This window comes from Jaculus jaculus, chromosome 6 (genome assembly GCF_020740685.1).
Source record: "Jaculus jaculus isolate mJacJac1 chromosome 6, mJacJac1.mat.Y.cur, whole genome shotgun sequence".
Taxonomy (NCBI): domain Eukaryota; kingdom Metazoa; phylum Chordata; class Mammalia; order Rodentia; family Dipodidae; genus Jaculus; species Jaculus jaculus.
Window position 1 is genome coordinate 72554233 of NC_059107.1, and position 15953 is coordinate 72570185.

The 15953-nt window shown below is 41.0% G+C and overlaps 1 protein-coding gene across 4 annotated transcripts in view; it reads left to right on the top strand.

The window, feature by feature from the left end:
- Dip2c (disco interacting protein 2 homolog C) overlaps positions 1 to 15953 on the top strand; it is a 470240-nt gene that overhangs the window by 396938 nt on the left and 57349 nt on the right. For all 4 annotated transcript variants that reach the window (XM_045151604.1, XM_045151605.1, XM_045151606.1 and 1 more), the window contains 6 exons: positions 202 to 316; positions 1406 to 1607; positions 5209 to 5318; positions 6925 to 7005; positions 13806 to 13929; positions 14616 to 14737. In XM_045151604.1, the coding sequence (XP_045007539.1) occupies positions 202 to 316; positions 1406 to 1607; positions 5209 to 5318; positions 6925 to 7005; positions 13806 to 13929; positions 14616 to 14737 (754 nt within the window). The remainder of the gene's footprint in view (positions 1 to 201; positions 317 to 1405; positions 1608 to 5208; positions 5319 to 6924; positions 7006 to 13805; positions 13930 to 14615; positions 14738 to 15953) is intronic.

The window sequence follows — 15953 nt, forward strand, 5'->3', positions numbered from 1 at the left end:
AGCATCATTAGTTTCTCCTCACCCCTCCCCGAGCCAATCTTACATTAGCCTGTATGTGAGAGTGTAAGACTTTTTCCCCCTCTGTAAGGTAGTAGGCGCATATTAATTAACAATAATTATAAATTTTTCGCTGCCCCATAAGGTTTTACAAGAAAGTCTCTGCACCCATGTTTATGGATATGTTCCCTTCTGTCCCTGCAGGATAGCTGTGTTCTCAGTGACTGTTCTTCATGATGAAAGGATAGTGATCGTGGCGGAGCAGAGGCCGGACTCCACAGAGGAAGATAGCTTCCAGTGGATGAGCAGGGTGCTGCAGGTGGGGTGGCTTTGCCTTGAAGCTTTTTGTATTCATGGTTCTAGCTTCCCTCATTCAATGTAGGATTATGGCCTGACCCTTTCCAATTGAATCTTTGTTGGCATGCTGCTTTTGTATCCCTGTGTCTCACTTGGTAGGAAATCCTATCAAGAGTCCAGGAAACCTGCTAGGCAACTCAAGAGCAGGGCCAGGCCTTACAAAGCTGCTTCCTGACATGTAGGTTGGGAAGGACACAAGTAAGTGTGTTGTTAGCATCTTGAGAATATGCTTTTTCATTTTCCAAATCCCCTTGTTATTGCTTATGGTTTCCACTAATCCTTGGTGAAATTATGTAGCTTTGTGACCATCTTTTGCTTTGGCACTTGTTGTCCATACCACACGTACTTCTTTTTAAAAAAATATTTTCTTATTTATTGTGAGCAGAGAGAAAGAAGAAGCACACCAGGGCCTCTTGCCACTGCAAACAGGCTCCAGATGCTATCATACCCATGTTGGCAGGCTTTGCAATCAAGTGCCTTAACTGCTGAGCCATCTTCCCAGGCTGCCATGCATACTTGTGTATATTGTAGACAATATTTTATATGTATAAATACAATTAAGTTTGGCTTGGTATATCATTTAGAAGAGCATTTAGAAGAGTGAATTGAGAGGATTCCTGCAAGTTCAAGGCCCAGTTGGGCTACAGTGTGTAACCCTGTTTAGAAAAACAAAGACAAAAAGCAGGAATGGGGAGATGATTTAGTGGGTATGTTTAGCCCGAAAGCATGAGAACCTGACTTCACATAAATGCTGCCATGGTGATATGTGGCTTTGTTCCAGAGGTAGAGACAGGCTGATTCCCTGCCTAGGCAAGCTGGTTAGCTAGACTATATAAATAAGTGATTTCTAGGCTTGTAAATAAAGTGGAGAGCAATAGAGGCAGACAATTGACATTAACTACTGGCCCTCACATATGTGTGCACATTTTGCACATGTACCCATACATGAACACACATTCATATGAACAATTATACATATGCAAAATATAATTACACTATCTACTAATGGTTTTAATACTGTGCTGTGACTGCCTCTTTCTTAATTCTCCAGGCAATTGACAGTATCCATCAAGTTGGGGTTTATTGCCTGGCCTTGGTACCAGCAAATACCCTTCCCAAAACCCCACTTGGTGGCATCCATTTGTCAGAAACGAAGCAGCTTTTCCTGGAGGGCTCCCTTCACCCCTGCAACGTCCTGATGTGCCCACACACCTGTGTCACAAACTTGCCTAAACCTCGGCAGAAGCAGCCAGGTATGCCCAGTGACCCTGCCCAGCTTGTGCATGACCTCAGGTGGGTTCTCTGAGCTGTGTGCTGACTGCACCATGCTTAGGATGGGCTACATCTTGGGAATACTAGTGAGTTTGGACCCACATGATCACTATATGGCCACACACTCTCAGAGAGTAAGTATTCCTCAAAAGGGATGTGTTTGTATCCAGGAGGGCTGGAATTCAGCTGTTCTGCTGAGAGTGAGGTCCACTTGGAGCAAAGACTATGGAGAACTTAATGGGTAGAAAGAAGGTCCCAGCTGCCTTAGTGGGATATGTACCCTTGATCTAGATTAATTATGCATAGCCTCCTATGGGGCAGCCTTCAACAAGGCACAGAAATTCTTAGGGTCTTTGTGCACAGAATGAGGATGACAACTCTGTGAATTTTGTGTGACTCATTCAAGAATCAAAGCAGTAGGCCATGGGAAAATAGTTGGAAACATGACAAGTTCCGTGTTTATTTCTGGCATTGCTATGTACAATTTTGTTTAGTGCCTGTCATTTGTATTGATTTTTTAAAAAAAATTTATTTATGTATTTATGAGAGAGAGAATGGGCATGCGCTAAAGCCTCCAGCTACTGCAAACAATCCAGATACAGGTTCCATGTTGTGCATCTGACTTACCTGTGGGTCCTAGGGAATCAAACCTGGATCCTTAGGCTTCACAGGCAAGCATTGTAACCACTAAGCCATCTCGCCCGCCTTCATTTTTTTTTTTTTTTATCAGACTGAATTCTTATAGAGACTAATTCAATCACACGCTACCAGGTTGCATGCAGTTAGTGACATTGTGGGTTCAGCTACCTGATTTTGAACGTCCATTTGTAACATTTTAAATGACACTGAACAGGTTCTATTAATGATAACCAAAGCAAATATTTACTGTGGCTATTTCTGTGTAAAGGGTTTTTAAGATGCTTCGGAATCCTTAAAACATAAGAGTACTTGCTGCAAGCCTAAGGGCCTGACAGTGTCTGAGATCACCTGAATTTGATTCCCCAGCACCCACATAAACAGCCACACATGTCTATAACCCAAGTCATGTGAAGAGCAGAAACCAGAACATTACTGGACTTGCAAAACCTCAGTTCTGGGTTCAGAAAGAGACTACAGCTCAAAGTAGTGCACTAATAAGTAATAGAAGAAGGACACTTGTCATGCTTTTCTGCCCTACATATAGGCACAGGCACACAGGCATCTATATGTGCACATACAGGTGCATATTCACATCTACCACAACACATACTACAGACAAAAATGAAGATACATAGATTGATAGATGATAGCAATTTGGAGATATAATCTCCCACAGCACTTCTTTGTTTCCCCCTATCTCTCCTCTACTGAATCCCTTCCTTTCACTTAGTCCATCTTCTATTTTCTTCATTTTCTTAGGTTGGTAGATAAGTGTCCTTGTTTTTGTCACTATACCTCTTGGCCTGAATCCTATATTTATTTTTTAAAAATATCTTATTTGGTGCTGGAGAGATGGCTTAGTGGTTAAGCGCTTGCCTGTGAAGCCTAAGGACCCCGGTTCGAGGCTCGGTTCCCCAGGTCCCACGTTAGCCAGATACACAAGGGGGCGCACGCGTCTGGAGTTCGTTTGCAGAGGCTGGAAGCCCTGGCGCGCCCATTCTCTCTCTCTCCCTCTATCTGTCTTTCTCTCTGTGTCTGTCGCTCTCAAATAAATAAATAAATATTTAAAAAATATATATCTTATTTATGTATTTGTGTGTGTGTGTGAGATTATATATATATATATATATATATATATATATATATATATATATATATAGAGAGAGAGAGAGAGAGAGAGAGAGAGAGAGAGAGAGAGAGGGAGGGAGGGAGAGGGAGAGAATGGGCATTCTAGGGCCTCCAGCAACTGCAAACAAATTCCAGATGCATGTACTACCCTGTGTATCCAGCTTATGTGGGCACTAGGGAATCAAACCTGGGTCCTTAGGTTTGGCAGGCAATTCCTCAACTGCTAAACCTTCTCTCCCACCCCTATCTTATTTATTTATTTATTTGAGAGTGACAAAGAGAGAAAGAGGCAGATAAAAAGAGAAAATGGGTGCACCATGGCCTCCAGCCACTGCAGATGAACTCCAGACACGTACGCTCCCTTGTGCATCTGTCTATCGTGGGTCCTGGGGATTCAAGCCTCAAAACGGGGTCCTGAGGCTTCACAGGCAAGCGCTTAACTGCTAAGCCATCTCTCCAGCTGTAGCCCCCTATCTTTACTTTGATGTCCCATGATCACCTTGCTGTGGCTCTTCATGTGTAGTAATAATGTGCACATACACTGATGCATAAACATGTAATTTGATCATCTGAAGTTTAATAATGAGGGAACCAAGAATTAAACATGACTTGATCAGGTCACCTTTGTTACTATATAGTGTAATTCTTTTGTTAAGTGTTATCTTACTCTTTCTTCCTTTTTCCCTTTTCATTTCTCCTCCCTGCCCCCATCACAACACATATATTTTCACACAATGGGATAGTCTGTTGAGCATCTAACCGTTCATCATTAAATATATAATACCTAAGTTCATATGTATGTATTCAATGAAAATAAAATGTTAATGGTATTTTAGGGTTTCTAAAAGTCAACAATTTGTTAAAAGAAAAAATTCTGCAGTTCATTAAGAAACTTCCCTACTGAAAATCAAAGTTATCATAAAAGCATTTATCTGATTTTCTCTTTCATACTTAGGAAAGAATGTTTGTAACTAAGTTTTTAACAATGGAATGAAAAAGTTGTTCAGTTTTACAGTGGTTTTTGGTTCATTCTTTCACATTCCATTGTGGGTGTAACAGAAACCTTAACTTTAGTGTTCAATAAAATATATAAATAAATATAATCCTCTGGGATACCACTGCAAAACCATTATTCTTGTGCTGGAGACATGGCTTAGTGGGTAAGGCATTTGCCTGTAAAGCCTATGGACCCAGGGTTGATTCTCCAGTACCCACATAAGCTAGATGCACAAAGTGGCACATGTGTCTGGAGTTCATTGGCAGTGGCTAGAGGTCCTGGCATGTACAACCTTTATATATATTTTCCTGTCTGCTTGACTCTCTCTCTCTCTAATAAATAAAGTTAAAAAATATTCTTTAAATATGCCAGGACATAAATGTATTATAATTTCTTTGTTTTTAATCCACTGTCATTGTATATAATAGCAGTAAGCAAGAATTGAATAACCCAAAAGCCTTTACTTTTGGTGACGTGCATCACATTTTTCAATTCTGTACTTGTCTTCTATATCTCTTTTTATCATCCTTTCTTCATGTACTTTAGTACCTCCTGGGCTCAGTCTGCACAGGAGAAGTAATGGCTTATAGGTACAAGGGGCTAAGATAAGAGCATTGTCTTCATGTAAGCCCTAATGAAGGCTTGTGGGTGTTTGCCATCATTATTGCTTGAATGCTTTCTTTGCAGTCTCTTAAAATAAGAGTGATTCAAAATTTTACATAGGGTTTTTCCAGGGTTAACTCTTGGCCAAGGTGGGGCATCATGTTTTAAAGAATTTCATTTTTTGTCCTCAAGTTTATGCTTCTCTTTTCTTCTAGAAATTGGCCCTGCCTCTGTGATGGTGGGAAATCTGGTGTCTGGGAAGAGGATTGCGCAGGCTAGTGGTAGAGACCTGGGTCAGATAGAAGACAATGACCAGGCCCGGAAGGTGAGAAGCAAAGTTTACACTCAAATTGTGTCCTGCAACTCCAGGGTTGAGCGAGGCATTGCTTTAGCTAGGTGCCATATCAGAGACTGCTCCTGAGTTGCCCACTGCGTCACTTTCGTATCGGCTCCTGATTGTGTGCCTTTGCTGATGATGCTCTCTCTCTTCTCTTCATCAAGAAGTAGCATATATTTTTGAGCATGTATATGTGTGGTGTATGTTGTAGGGGGATGTTCATATGTTTGTGGATACATGTACCTGTGCAAGTGCATGTGCTTATGAAGGCCTGGGATAATCCCATGGGTCTTCATCAGCCACTTTTCCCTTAATCTTTGAGTAAGGTCTCTTGCTGAACCTAGAGCTCACCAGTTAAGCTAGTACAGCTGGCTCATGAACCCTAGGTGTTCTCCGCCCCTCCACTTCTTCAGTGCTGTGAGTACAGGTGTGCATGACCACTCTTGGCATTGTATGTGGGTACTAGCTCAGGTCCTGTACAGTAAGCCATTCACCCACTGAACATCTCCCCAGCCCTCATGTACTTTAACAAATAAAACTTACTTACTAGGGCAAAGGATGTTTTAGAAATTTTCATCATAGTACAGAAATGAAGAAGTAATGTCATCCCATGACTGGCAGGATAGAGGAAATACTTTGAAATCACTGCCTCATCATAGTGTCTCTTCTCCGCTGGTGTCTAACTACTATCACCACCCTGACATGAAGCCTGTACTTCCTCAAATGGCCTCTGCTCTTTGGTTGTTTAGTAGGCATGTCTCCTTACTGCAGCTTCAGGATACACTTCTACCCACACAGTGCAGCACTTATCCTGTGAAGCTTGAGTTCTCATTTTAACACGTTAGCCTTTACCTTGCTGAAGGCTCACCTCAGGCCTGTTTCCCACAGCCATAAGATGGTCCCATTCTATATGTGGTTTGAGGTAATGTGACAAAAATCAGTAAGTTTAAATACTACCAGTGTGGTAAAACCTAACAGTCTTATTTGAAAAAAAGGACTTGATCAGCACAACCCTGCCTGCTCACATAGCACATTTCTGTTAATAAAAGCAGTTAGGGTTATACATGAGTATTTCCTTTATCCTAACATGAAATAGAGCTGTCTTTTTTATTATAGGCTAAATCAGTGCATTGTATCTAATCTATGTAATTTGTGGTACAGTTTAATACCTCCACAAAATTGCAACTCTAAAATCTTAGGTTGATAGAGATTGTTTTTAAAAGCAATGAATACTGCCTCTTCCAGCAGCCCCAGAAGGAGATCACTATATTGGCTGTTCTGTCTGTAAGGAGACAACTCTCCCATCCTGATCTGATGTGTGGAGAACTTGCCTAACCAAGGGTACTATAGCAGCCCTTGGGCCTGTCAGTCTCAATCAGGTACAATGAGTTCTCAATAGCTTCAAGGGAAAAGTTGAAAGCAATTGCTTGTCCTGTTGATTATATATTTGTCAAAGCTTTTTCTAAAGACCAATGTTCTCATTGCATGCCTCTATGGAGGCAAACCATGCTGTTTTGAGGCATACACATGTACTCTGTGGGTTCAGATTTAGGTATTGTAATTGCCCAACATAATACCTGGTGCTTCATTCCAGTTCCTGTTCCTCTCAGAGGTCTTGCAGTGGAGGGCCCAGACCACCCCGGACCATGTGCTATACACACTGCTCAACTGTCGGGTAAGCTCATAGGCTCAGTTTCTTTGTTGCTTATTTAGTCAGGTCTGAGCTAGTTCCTGGGAGATGCTTTTGTTTCACAGAAATTCTGACTTAGTCCTTTGTACTCAGCCTTATGCTAATTAGTTCTGTTAATACTTTACTATTTGGGTTAAAATATTTTCTGCTTAGGGATTGTTTTTAAATATAATGATTTCATTTACCTGTTTAAGTCAATTGTGTATGTGGATATTTTAGTATTTCTGTTTGCAGTATTTCCCTTCCAAAAAGAAGAGGCTAATGGCATACACAACAGACAATTGCAGAGCCATGAGAATTTATGTCTTTATTACAATCCTCCTTGTTGAAGAAGTATGCTAATTATAGATTCTTGGGAATGAAAATCATTTCTACTTTATAAATTTTCCATTTAGGACTTGGGAAATGGCTCAGTGGGTAAAGTACTTGCCATACAACTATGGAGTTTGGACCTCCAGGGGAAAAAAAAAAAAATGTGTTGGCTTGTGCATATAATCCCAGAACTAGAAAGGCAGAGACAGAAAGATCCCTGGGGCCTGGTGGCTAGCTAATCTGGCTGAACCAGTGAGCTCTGGGTTCAGCTAGAAACCCTGTGCCCCCAAAAAAGGTAAAAGGTGATTGAGGAAGACACCCTACATCAATTTCAGGCCTCCACATACACCTACACACGTGCCCATTTGTATGTGAATACGCATATATGTATACACACATACAAAAAAATTCTGCCTAAGTTTCACATTAGGAAATTAAACTCTTACTCCATAATAGTGCTTAGGAGTCAGGCCTTAAATATAGAAGAAAATATTAACAATAAAAGTTAAATGCAGAGCTAATATGTTTATTAGCTTTTTGCTAAAAATAAAACTTGAAACAGACTTACAATGTTAAGTTCTAAGCTGGGCATGATGGCTCATGCCTTTAATCTCAGCACTTGAGAGGCAGAGGTAGGAGGATCGCTAGAGTGAGACCCTACTTCAAAACAAACAAACAAAAAATGTCAATACCTGCCAAGTATAGGTACTTATAAGTAAAATCTGTGAATGTTTGGAGTTGCTAACTGCCACAGTCTAAGCACTTAAGGGGACTGCTTGACCTATGAAGCAAAAGATTCGTGATAAATAAAAGGAAAATCCAGCAATGTAACTAAATTATTCCTTGAGTTTTTGGGTTGGACTTATAGTTGTCAGAGCATTCTTTGCATGTGATTTAGTTCCTCTAAATATATACTTGAATATCCCTCACTATCCCCCCTCATAAAGGTACTTTTCTGCTTGGAGTTGTCCTGTGTAGAGCTGGTCTTGTTGTCCCATCATTCATTGTGCCTACTCATGACCTTTTCCAGGAAGAGTCCTTAGAGACAGGAAAGGCTGCCTCCCCACTTCCCTGTGCATTTCACTACATGTCTGGTGGAGCCTTTCCTCTTGAGGGGAGCCATCTGTTGACAGCTCACATGGCCACTTGGCCTGAAGTCCCACCTTTGAGGATTGCATCACCATACATCCATACATTTGAAATGTCCATCTTTAATTTTTCATCTTTTTTCTCCACTAGATGCATCCTAAGTCTATGAATATAGACAAGACTACCCTTTGTGAATGCAGCTGTCCACTGGCACCTTTCTTAGCAAAGGTGACACTCCTAACATCCCTTAAGTCTCCTTCATTGCTTCTCTCTCCTTGTTCTCTCCATGTAGTTTTTTGTTGTTGTTGTTTTTGTTTTTTTCCTGAAAAGTCCTCAGACCTTCTGTTCGTCCATGTTCTTCATGGATCTCTAAAGACTGACAGTATTGCCTCCAAAGTGATGGCTGAAATGTGTAGTATTAGCATAGCTGATTTCCTTGCCTGGGCTTTCCATCTTCTTATATCCTGTGACTGGATGGATTTCCTCCTTTCCCTTAGTTTCCTTAGTATGTGCTTCTCTCCTTCACAGACTGTCAGCAGTTAGGACAAAGTCAGACCTGAGTCATTTTTAAACTCATCCCCAACACTGCCTAATACATTACTTCCATATTTGTAGGATGGGTAAAGAACTATGTCCAAATTTTCTAGAGGTATGGATTGCAAGCTCAAGAGGAAGTAGGTCCTTATGAATATAGATTCAAAACTGGTAGTAGTATATTCATGGATAGTATGAGTAAAGTAGAAACATTCTACTTGTGTTTGAATTGGGGAAGACCCGCAGATCGCTCCCTGGAATGATGCCAGGTTTAATGTCCTGTCATTGTGACCCTGTGAGCAACACTGTGCTCTTGGGCCCCTGTGAGTACAGCTATTTGCTATAGCTGGAAGTTGGATCTTTTGGGAAAACGTTTACTGGAAATGACTCAGATATTTTAAAATACTTTTAAGTAAAAACAACAGAAAATCAGATGCAGTAAGTTATAGGGGTCAAAGCCATGAATAAATTTCCTTTAAGTTGGCATGCAAGAAGACTGGTCCAAGGATGCCTTCTCTTTTAGATATGACCTGCTATTTTCCAACATTCTGTTAATCTACAGGCAGTTTCATTCTGAAAGCTCTGAAAAGTCTCTCTCCCCCCCCTTTTGTTGTTGTTTTGTTTTTTGAGGTAGAGTTTCACTCTAGTCCAAGCTGACCTGGAATTCACTATGTAGTCTCAGGGTGGCCTTGAACTCACCGTGATCCTCCTACCTCTGCCTCCTGAGTGCTGAGATTAAAGGCATGCAATACCATGCTCGGCAACAGTGTCTCTTTTTATTATTCTCCTGAAAGGGTCAGCTTGAAATTTCTGTATCCACTGTCTGCATCTTGTGCATACTTACAAGTGCACAACTTGGACCATAGCAACAAGCAGTATTCTATGGTCACTATTATGTAATTTCCACTTACACTTACTTCTAATTTAGTGCTTCCCAGCATGAGCCACATATCTAACCATGGTTTTGTTGTTGTTTTCAAGGTAAGGTCTCAATCTAGCCTAGGCTGACCTGCACTTTGTAGCTCTAGGCTGGCTTTGAATTCACAGCAGTCCTCCTACCTCTGCCTCCCAAGAGCTGGAATTAAAAACATGCACCACCATACCCTGCTCAAAGCATATTTTCTAAAAGCAGTATTAAAAAGAGCACAAAGAAACAGGTGAACTTATTTTAATAATGAATTATATAACTTATCCTGAGTACTACCTAGAAATATGTGTTAGCAGCAGCCCTTCCAGTGCTTGGTAACCACACACAACTAGGCAGGCAGAATATTTCTAATAATTATGAGTTTACATACTTTTCACCTGTTTTCTTAGTTATAGGTTCATTTAGAATGATTGAGCCACTTGACACCAAAGTATAGTGATGCTTCCCATCAGTTGCATGCAGTGTTCATCCATATCTTCTTCACAGCCAGCTCAGTCACTAGGTATGAATTATATAAGATTTAGGGCTGAAACTATGAATATAAAATGCATTGCAAACAATAAAAAGCTACTGTCTTAAAACTTTCTACATATAAAAGACTCTTATTTTTTCAAAGGTATTCTTTGTTTTTTAAACTTTTCTTTAAATTTATTTATTTATTTGAGAGCTACAGACAGAGAAAGAGGCAGAGAGAGAGAATGGGCACGCCAGGGCTTCCAGCCACTGCAAATGAACTCCAGATGCATGCACCACCTTATGCATCTGGCTAATGTGGGTCCTGGGGAACGGAGCCTCAAACCGGGGTCCTTAGGCTTCACAGGCAAGTGCTTAACTGCTAAGCCATCTCTCCAGCCCTGTTTGAAAAACTTTTTGGTAAGTTACTTTATTTCAGAGAGCGAAAATGGGTGTACCAGGGCCTCTAGCTATAGCAAATGAACTCCAGATGCTTGTGCCACCTTGTGTATCTGGCATTACATGGGTACTGGGGAATCAACCTGTTCTTAGGCTTCACAGGCAAGCGCCTTAACTGTTAAGCCATCTCTTCAGCCCATTGTTTTCTTTTAAAAACAGCCAGTTCATTTGATTTTTGTTTTTGCTTATAGTAACTTATTTAGAATTTTAAAACATGAATTTTGTTTCACTTTGTCTTCGTTACTCAATTTTAAAGTGTTATTTAACATAAAGCTTAAAATGGTATCAAGTTTACTTCATTGGCACTGAAGTTTGTGGTCTTACAATAGAGTTTCACGGACGCATATATTTGCTTTACTATTCTGTCATGAAAATACCCACAAGTATTTTTTAGGATAAGGTAGCCATAATTTGATGAATAGTTTACATAGAAACATTCTTTTTATTAATTGGTTTTGGAGAAGAAATCCTAATTTTTCCTACAAATATTGATAAAGAAACCAAGAAATGTTCACTGTTGCCTGAGGCTGAATAGCTGGTACATCATGGCACCACTCATTCACAATGTTCATGTTTTGCTTTGTAACTACTACTTAGGGAAATGAGACATGTAGCTTGTAGCTAAAACTAGTGTTGTTTCTGTTAAGGTAATTGTTGCATTAAGACTTTCTAAGAGCAAGTCCACATGTGTCCTGTGTCACATTGTATACCTACTATATGGTGGAATCTTGTCATGTTCAACCTTATAAGCTGTGGGGAGAAGAAGAGAGAAATTAAATAATGACTTAGATTGCTGGCATTCAGACTGCCAACTAACTGACTCAATCCACAGAGTGCAGAGGGGAGGGCAAATGGGCCACCAAAACCTCCACATACATCACCATGCCCCAGTGAGCAGCAAGCCAGTGTTCATCACTGTATCCTTTCCAGGAAAGAAAGTCCACTGGTAGTGACCTCATCACATAGCACAGCTGTGGTGTAAAACCTTCTTGTATCTAACTTACTTACTGGAATAATCTCTTTCCAGCATAGAACTTTCAGAGTCTAGACTGCTAACCATTACACAGTGGATCCAGCACTAGAGAGCACCTTCTTAAGGGATTGGGGATAGTTCTGCCACTGCCATGTCACTACACATGGTGATCAGAACCCAATTCCTATAAAGGGTGCCATTCCTCTGCATCATTATCATAGACTATAACTGGTAGGAATCATCATGAACTAGATTCAAGTATCTTTTCTAACACACTCTTGGCTACTGTCAATTTTTCAAGCTTCTCAAATCTCAGGACCCAAGAAAGAGAGCAAATCATAGTGTGTCTCCCAACAAAAAAGGGTATCATTGATAGGAGACTGTTAGTCCACTTTTATTGCTATAATGAAATCCCCAAGGTGGGTCATTAATGAAGAAAAGAGGTTTATGGTGCCTTATATTTCTGAAGATAAATAAATTGAGGGGCCACATCTGGTCTTGAGGCAATGCAATGCATGACGTGTCAAGTGATAACAAGTGTGTACATGTGTGCACCTGCATGCCTGCCTAACTCTGTGTGTTTGGTCTTATCTCTCTTCCTCTTATAAAGTCATCAAGATTCAATCATGGGGGGCTGTATTCTAATGGCATTATGTCATTAACCTTAATAACTATCCGAAAGCTGTCCTTTTAAACATTATGGTCTTAATGTTTCCACCCTTTTAATACCTCACAATTGGGATTAAATTTTAACCCCTAATGCTTTGGGGGAAAAAAAAAAACAGACTATATGTTAACCATAGTAGGAATTATCTTGAGCTCTCCTGAACCTGGGGAGAAAATCAGTTGCCAAAATTTTACAAACCAAAGACTGAGAAGGGCATACTAGGAAGTTCTCCCTTATTGAGGAAAGATGAGTGTACTTGTTCTGCCAGCTCTCTCTTCTGAGATGTTCTTTCACTTAGCTGTGAGGCTTATCCTCTGTGTGATGATGAATGGGAGGCTACCTTGCCATACAAAAAAACCCACCACACTTGAAGTTCAAGGAAGTAGATTTATATGGGACCTCATCCTCACCAGTGTGGGGATTGAGATGGTTCAAACCTCACCATCAACTGTAGTGTTCATCTCTGTCCCATGACCACTTTGAAGAGCTTGGTGGTCATCGAGTCTGGGAGTGTATATTTCTGCTTCTAACAGCTGCATTTCCTAGACCCAAAGTCTTGTGTATCTTCCATCTCCTATTCTCCATCTTGGCAGCATTCTGCTTTCTTGTTCTTGTACTGTATGTATCTTTCTATTTTGTCTTCTTAACCATTCTCTGGTGCCAATGAGCAAAGAAAAGTGTAGGATGAGAAACTCAGTTCAGAGAAGTGTAAGCTAAAAAACATCTTCATCGACACAGTCAGCTCAGATGCTGCCTGGGCAGCTTCACACTGCTCTCACCTCTCAGCACTGTGATGAGCAGTTATTTGGTGAACATTTTTGCCAAATATCACATTTTTATTTCCCATTTGTGTGCATGTTCCTTAACATGGGTCACTTGGGATGGAAGTTTTGGTGGACTTTACCTGACATGGCTCCTAAACAGCACCAGAAAGCTTGGGCCTCTGTTTATCCTTGAAGCATTTACTGTTTTCCACACAGTTGCCCCTCCCACCAACTCCCTTTGGACCTTGCTTTCATAAGAGCCTTTAGATGGGAAATTCAAACTGTGTTTTCTTTTAATTAACATGTTTTAATCTGTCTTTATTTTTCTACACATGAGTTCCTTACTTTCACTAGTCATTCTTAGTACCTGTGCCAACTCAGCTTGTCAAAAAATTACTGAATTCTTAAAAATTCTGCTATTTCCTCAGTTGAAATACCTCATACCCAAATATATCTAGATAATCTTTGGTCCCCTACTTTGTACCTGGGTGGTAGAAAAAGATTGACTTCTAATGGACTGAGGGTTTTGAGGTGGTGGGAAAGGATAATGCAAGCATTCTAAAATAGTAAATATGGTCCATAACCTCCTGTTCTTGTGAAACTCAGGGAACAATAGCAAACTCACTGACGTGTGTCCAGCTTCACAAGCGTGCTGAGAAGATAGCAGTGATGCTGATGGAAAGGGGCCACTTGCAGGATGGAGACCATGTGGCATTAGTCTATCCACCAGGTAAAGTTATAGGACTCAACCCTGACTTCTGAGAGTTGGCAAGGCCAGCAGTGGGTAAAGGCACTCAGTTGCCACCTGTGCTACTTACATAAAGTACTGGTTGATTGCCACAAACATCCCTTGCATCCAGTTCTGTTCTGACTAGACTTATTTGTCTCCAGTTAGTTCTACTCACAGGGACAGTAGGCTACATGTTACACTACTTGAGAGGCTTAAATCAAGTGATGTTGGGGCAGGGGAGGTAATTAGTTGGTAGTGTATTTGCCTACCATGCATGAAACCCTGCATTTAATCCCCATCATGGCATAGAACTGGGCACAGTGACACCTGCCTATAGTTGTAGCACTGTGGAACAGGAGGAGGATTAGAAGCTAAAGGTCATCCTTGGCCACGTAGAGATTCCAGGCTAGCCTGGACCACATGAGAGCTGATTATATGTGATGCTTAATGTTTACCTAAACTTCTGTTTCTGAATTTGATTATATTTCATACTTAAATAAACAGACCAAATGAAAGTGATCTCTGGAGCTTAACCGAAAAACACAGGGAGGAAGAAGTCCTGTATATCAAAGGCCTTGCTTCCCTAACTACTCTGCATTTCTCAGACTAGAGCTCACCTGGAGGTGTGGCATTCATTGAACAATGTGACTTGCTTCAAGTAAGAGTCTGCTTCCTTTCTTGTGCAGGAATAGACCTCATTGCAGCATTTTATGGTTGCCTGTATGCAGGCTGTGTGCCGATTACTGTGCGACCTCCACACCCACAGAACATTGCAACGACATTGCCTACAGTCAAGATGATCGTGGAGGTAACAGAGACCTGGGAGGTGGTGGGCCTTCACCTGCCCTTTCTGAGTGCTGTTCTATAGACCTGATCTCTCCCTGGGCACATGCTGAGCTGTGCCTGTGGGTCTGCCATCAAAGTAATAACATAGTTATTGGTCTTGATCTCTGGAGAGCTTATCTTTGGGCTCTGAGAGCAAGATTTATGATGGGCATGGAAGCCAGAATCAGCTGGAAGCAGCTGTTGCAATGCATGAAAATTGAAGGTATCCAGGAAAAGGAAACTTCATGGACTAGCCATCCCCAGTCATCTTGGGGCTTCCTTGCCAAACTTACATGAGCAAACTGAATGAAAAAGTGACACCTTAATTTTTCAAATTCCTTCCTTTGGATCTAGAAGTATCCATTTTTTAATTATTTTATTGATTAGAAACTTTGTATGGACATATCATATGTTGATACCATCATTTCCCTCCTCCCTGTCCCCATTCTACTAAGAGCCTTCCTTAGTGGGATTGCTGGTATTCCTCAAGGAGTTGTGAGTTAGGAGTTGTGAGAACAGCAGTCAGTCATTGGTGGGGGGGGGGGGCAATGCCTCTGGATATTCTCTCCCACCCTGTGCTTCTTTCATTCTTTCTGCCTTCTCTTCCACAAAATTCCCTAAGCTTTTGTGAATATACTTTAAGTGTACATTAGTGTTGAGATCTCAGCAGCTTCTAGATTTCTCCTTTGGTGCATTTTGAGTATCCTCAGTTTCCGTTTCCATCATCCTGGCCCAGGTTGTCAGGTTCGTCTTGGAAGCAGTACTCATTCATCGTGCCAGTTCCTGTCTGTGGTTTTACCTAGGCCCTAGCTGCTGTATGAGGGCTGATTCATCTCCTGCCAGGGAATCTTCCGTCCTTGTCTTACTGATAGATTTGGGTTGTCCTTGGATCTCACTGCTTTCTCTAAAAGGAAAACAGAAATATGTTCTCCAATAGAGAGAGAGATCAGGGCATGTTAAAGGGGATAAGCATTGCTAATTTAGAAAGATTTTGATGAGTGTAACCTCACTTTGGGACAAAGATTGATAGGAGAGTCTCATTGGAGTCCTTAATCTTGGTCTCCATAGGATTCTGACTTGGTTTCCAATTCTAGTTATGGTTTCCTTTCCATTGAACAGATCTCTTAGACAGAGAGCCATTATTACCCATCCTAAGCTGAGTGCCACCATTGCACAGGTGTGTATATCTTGTTTGGTTG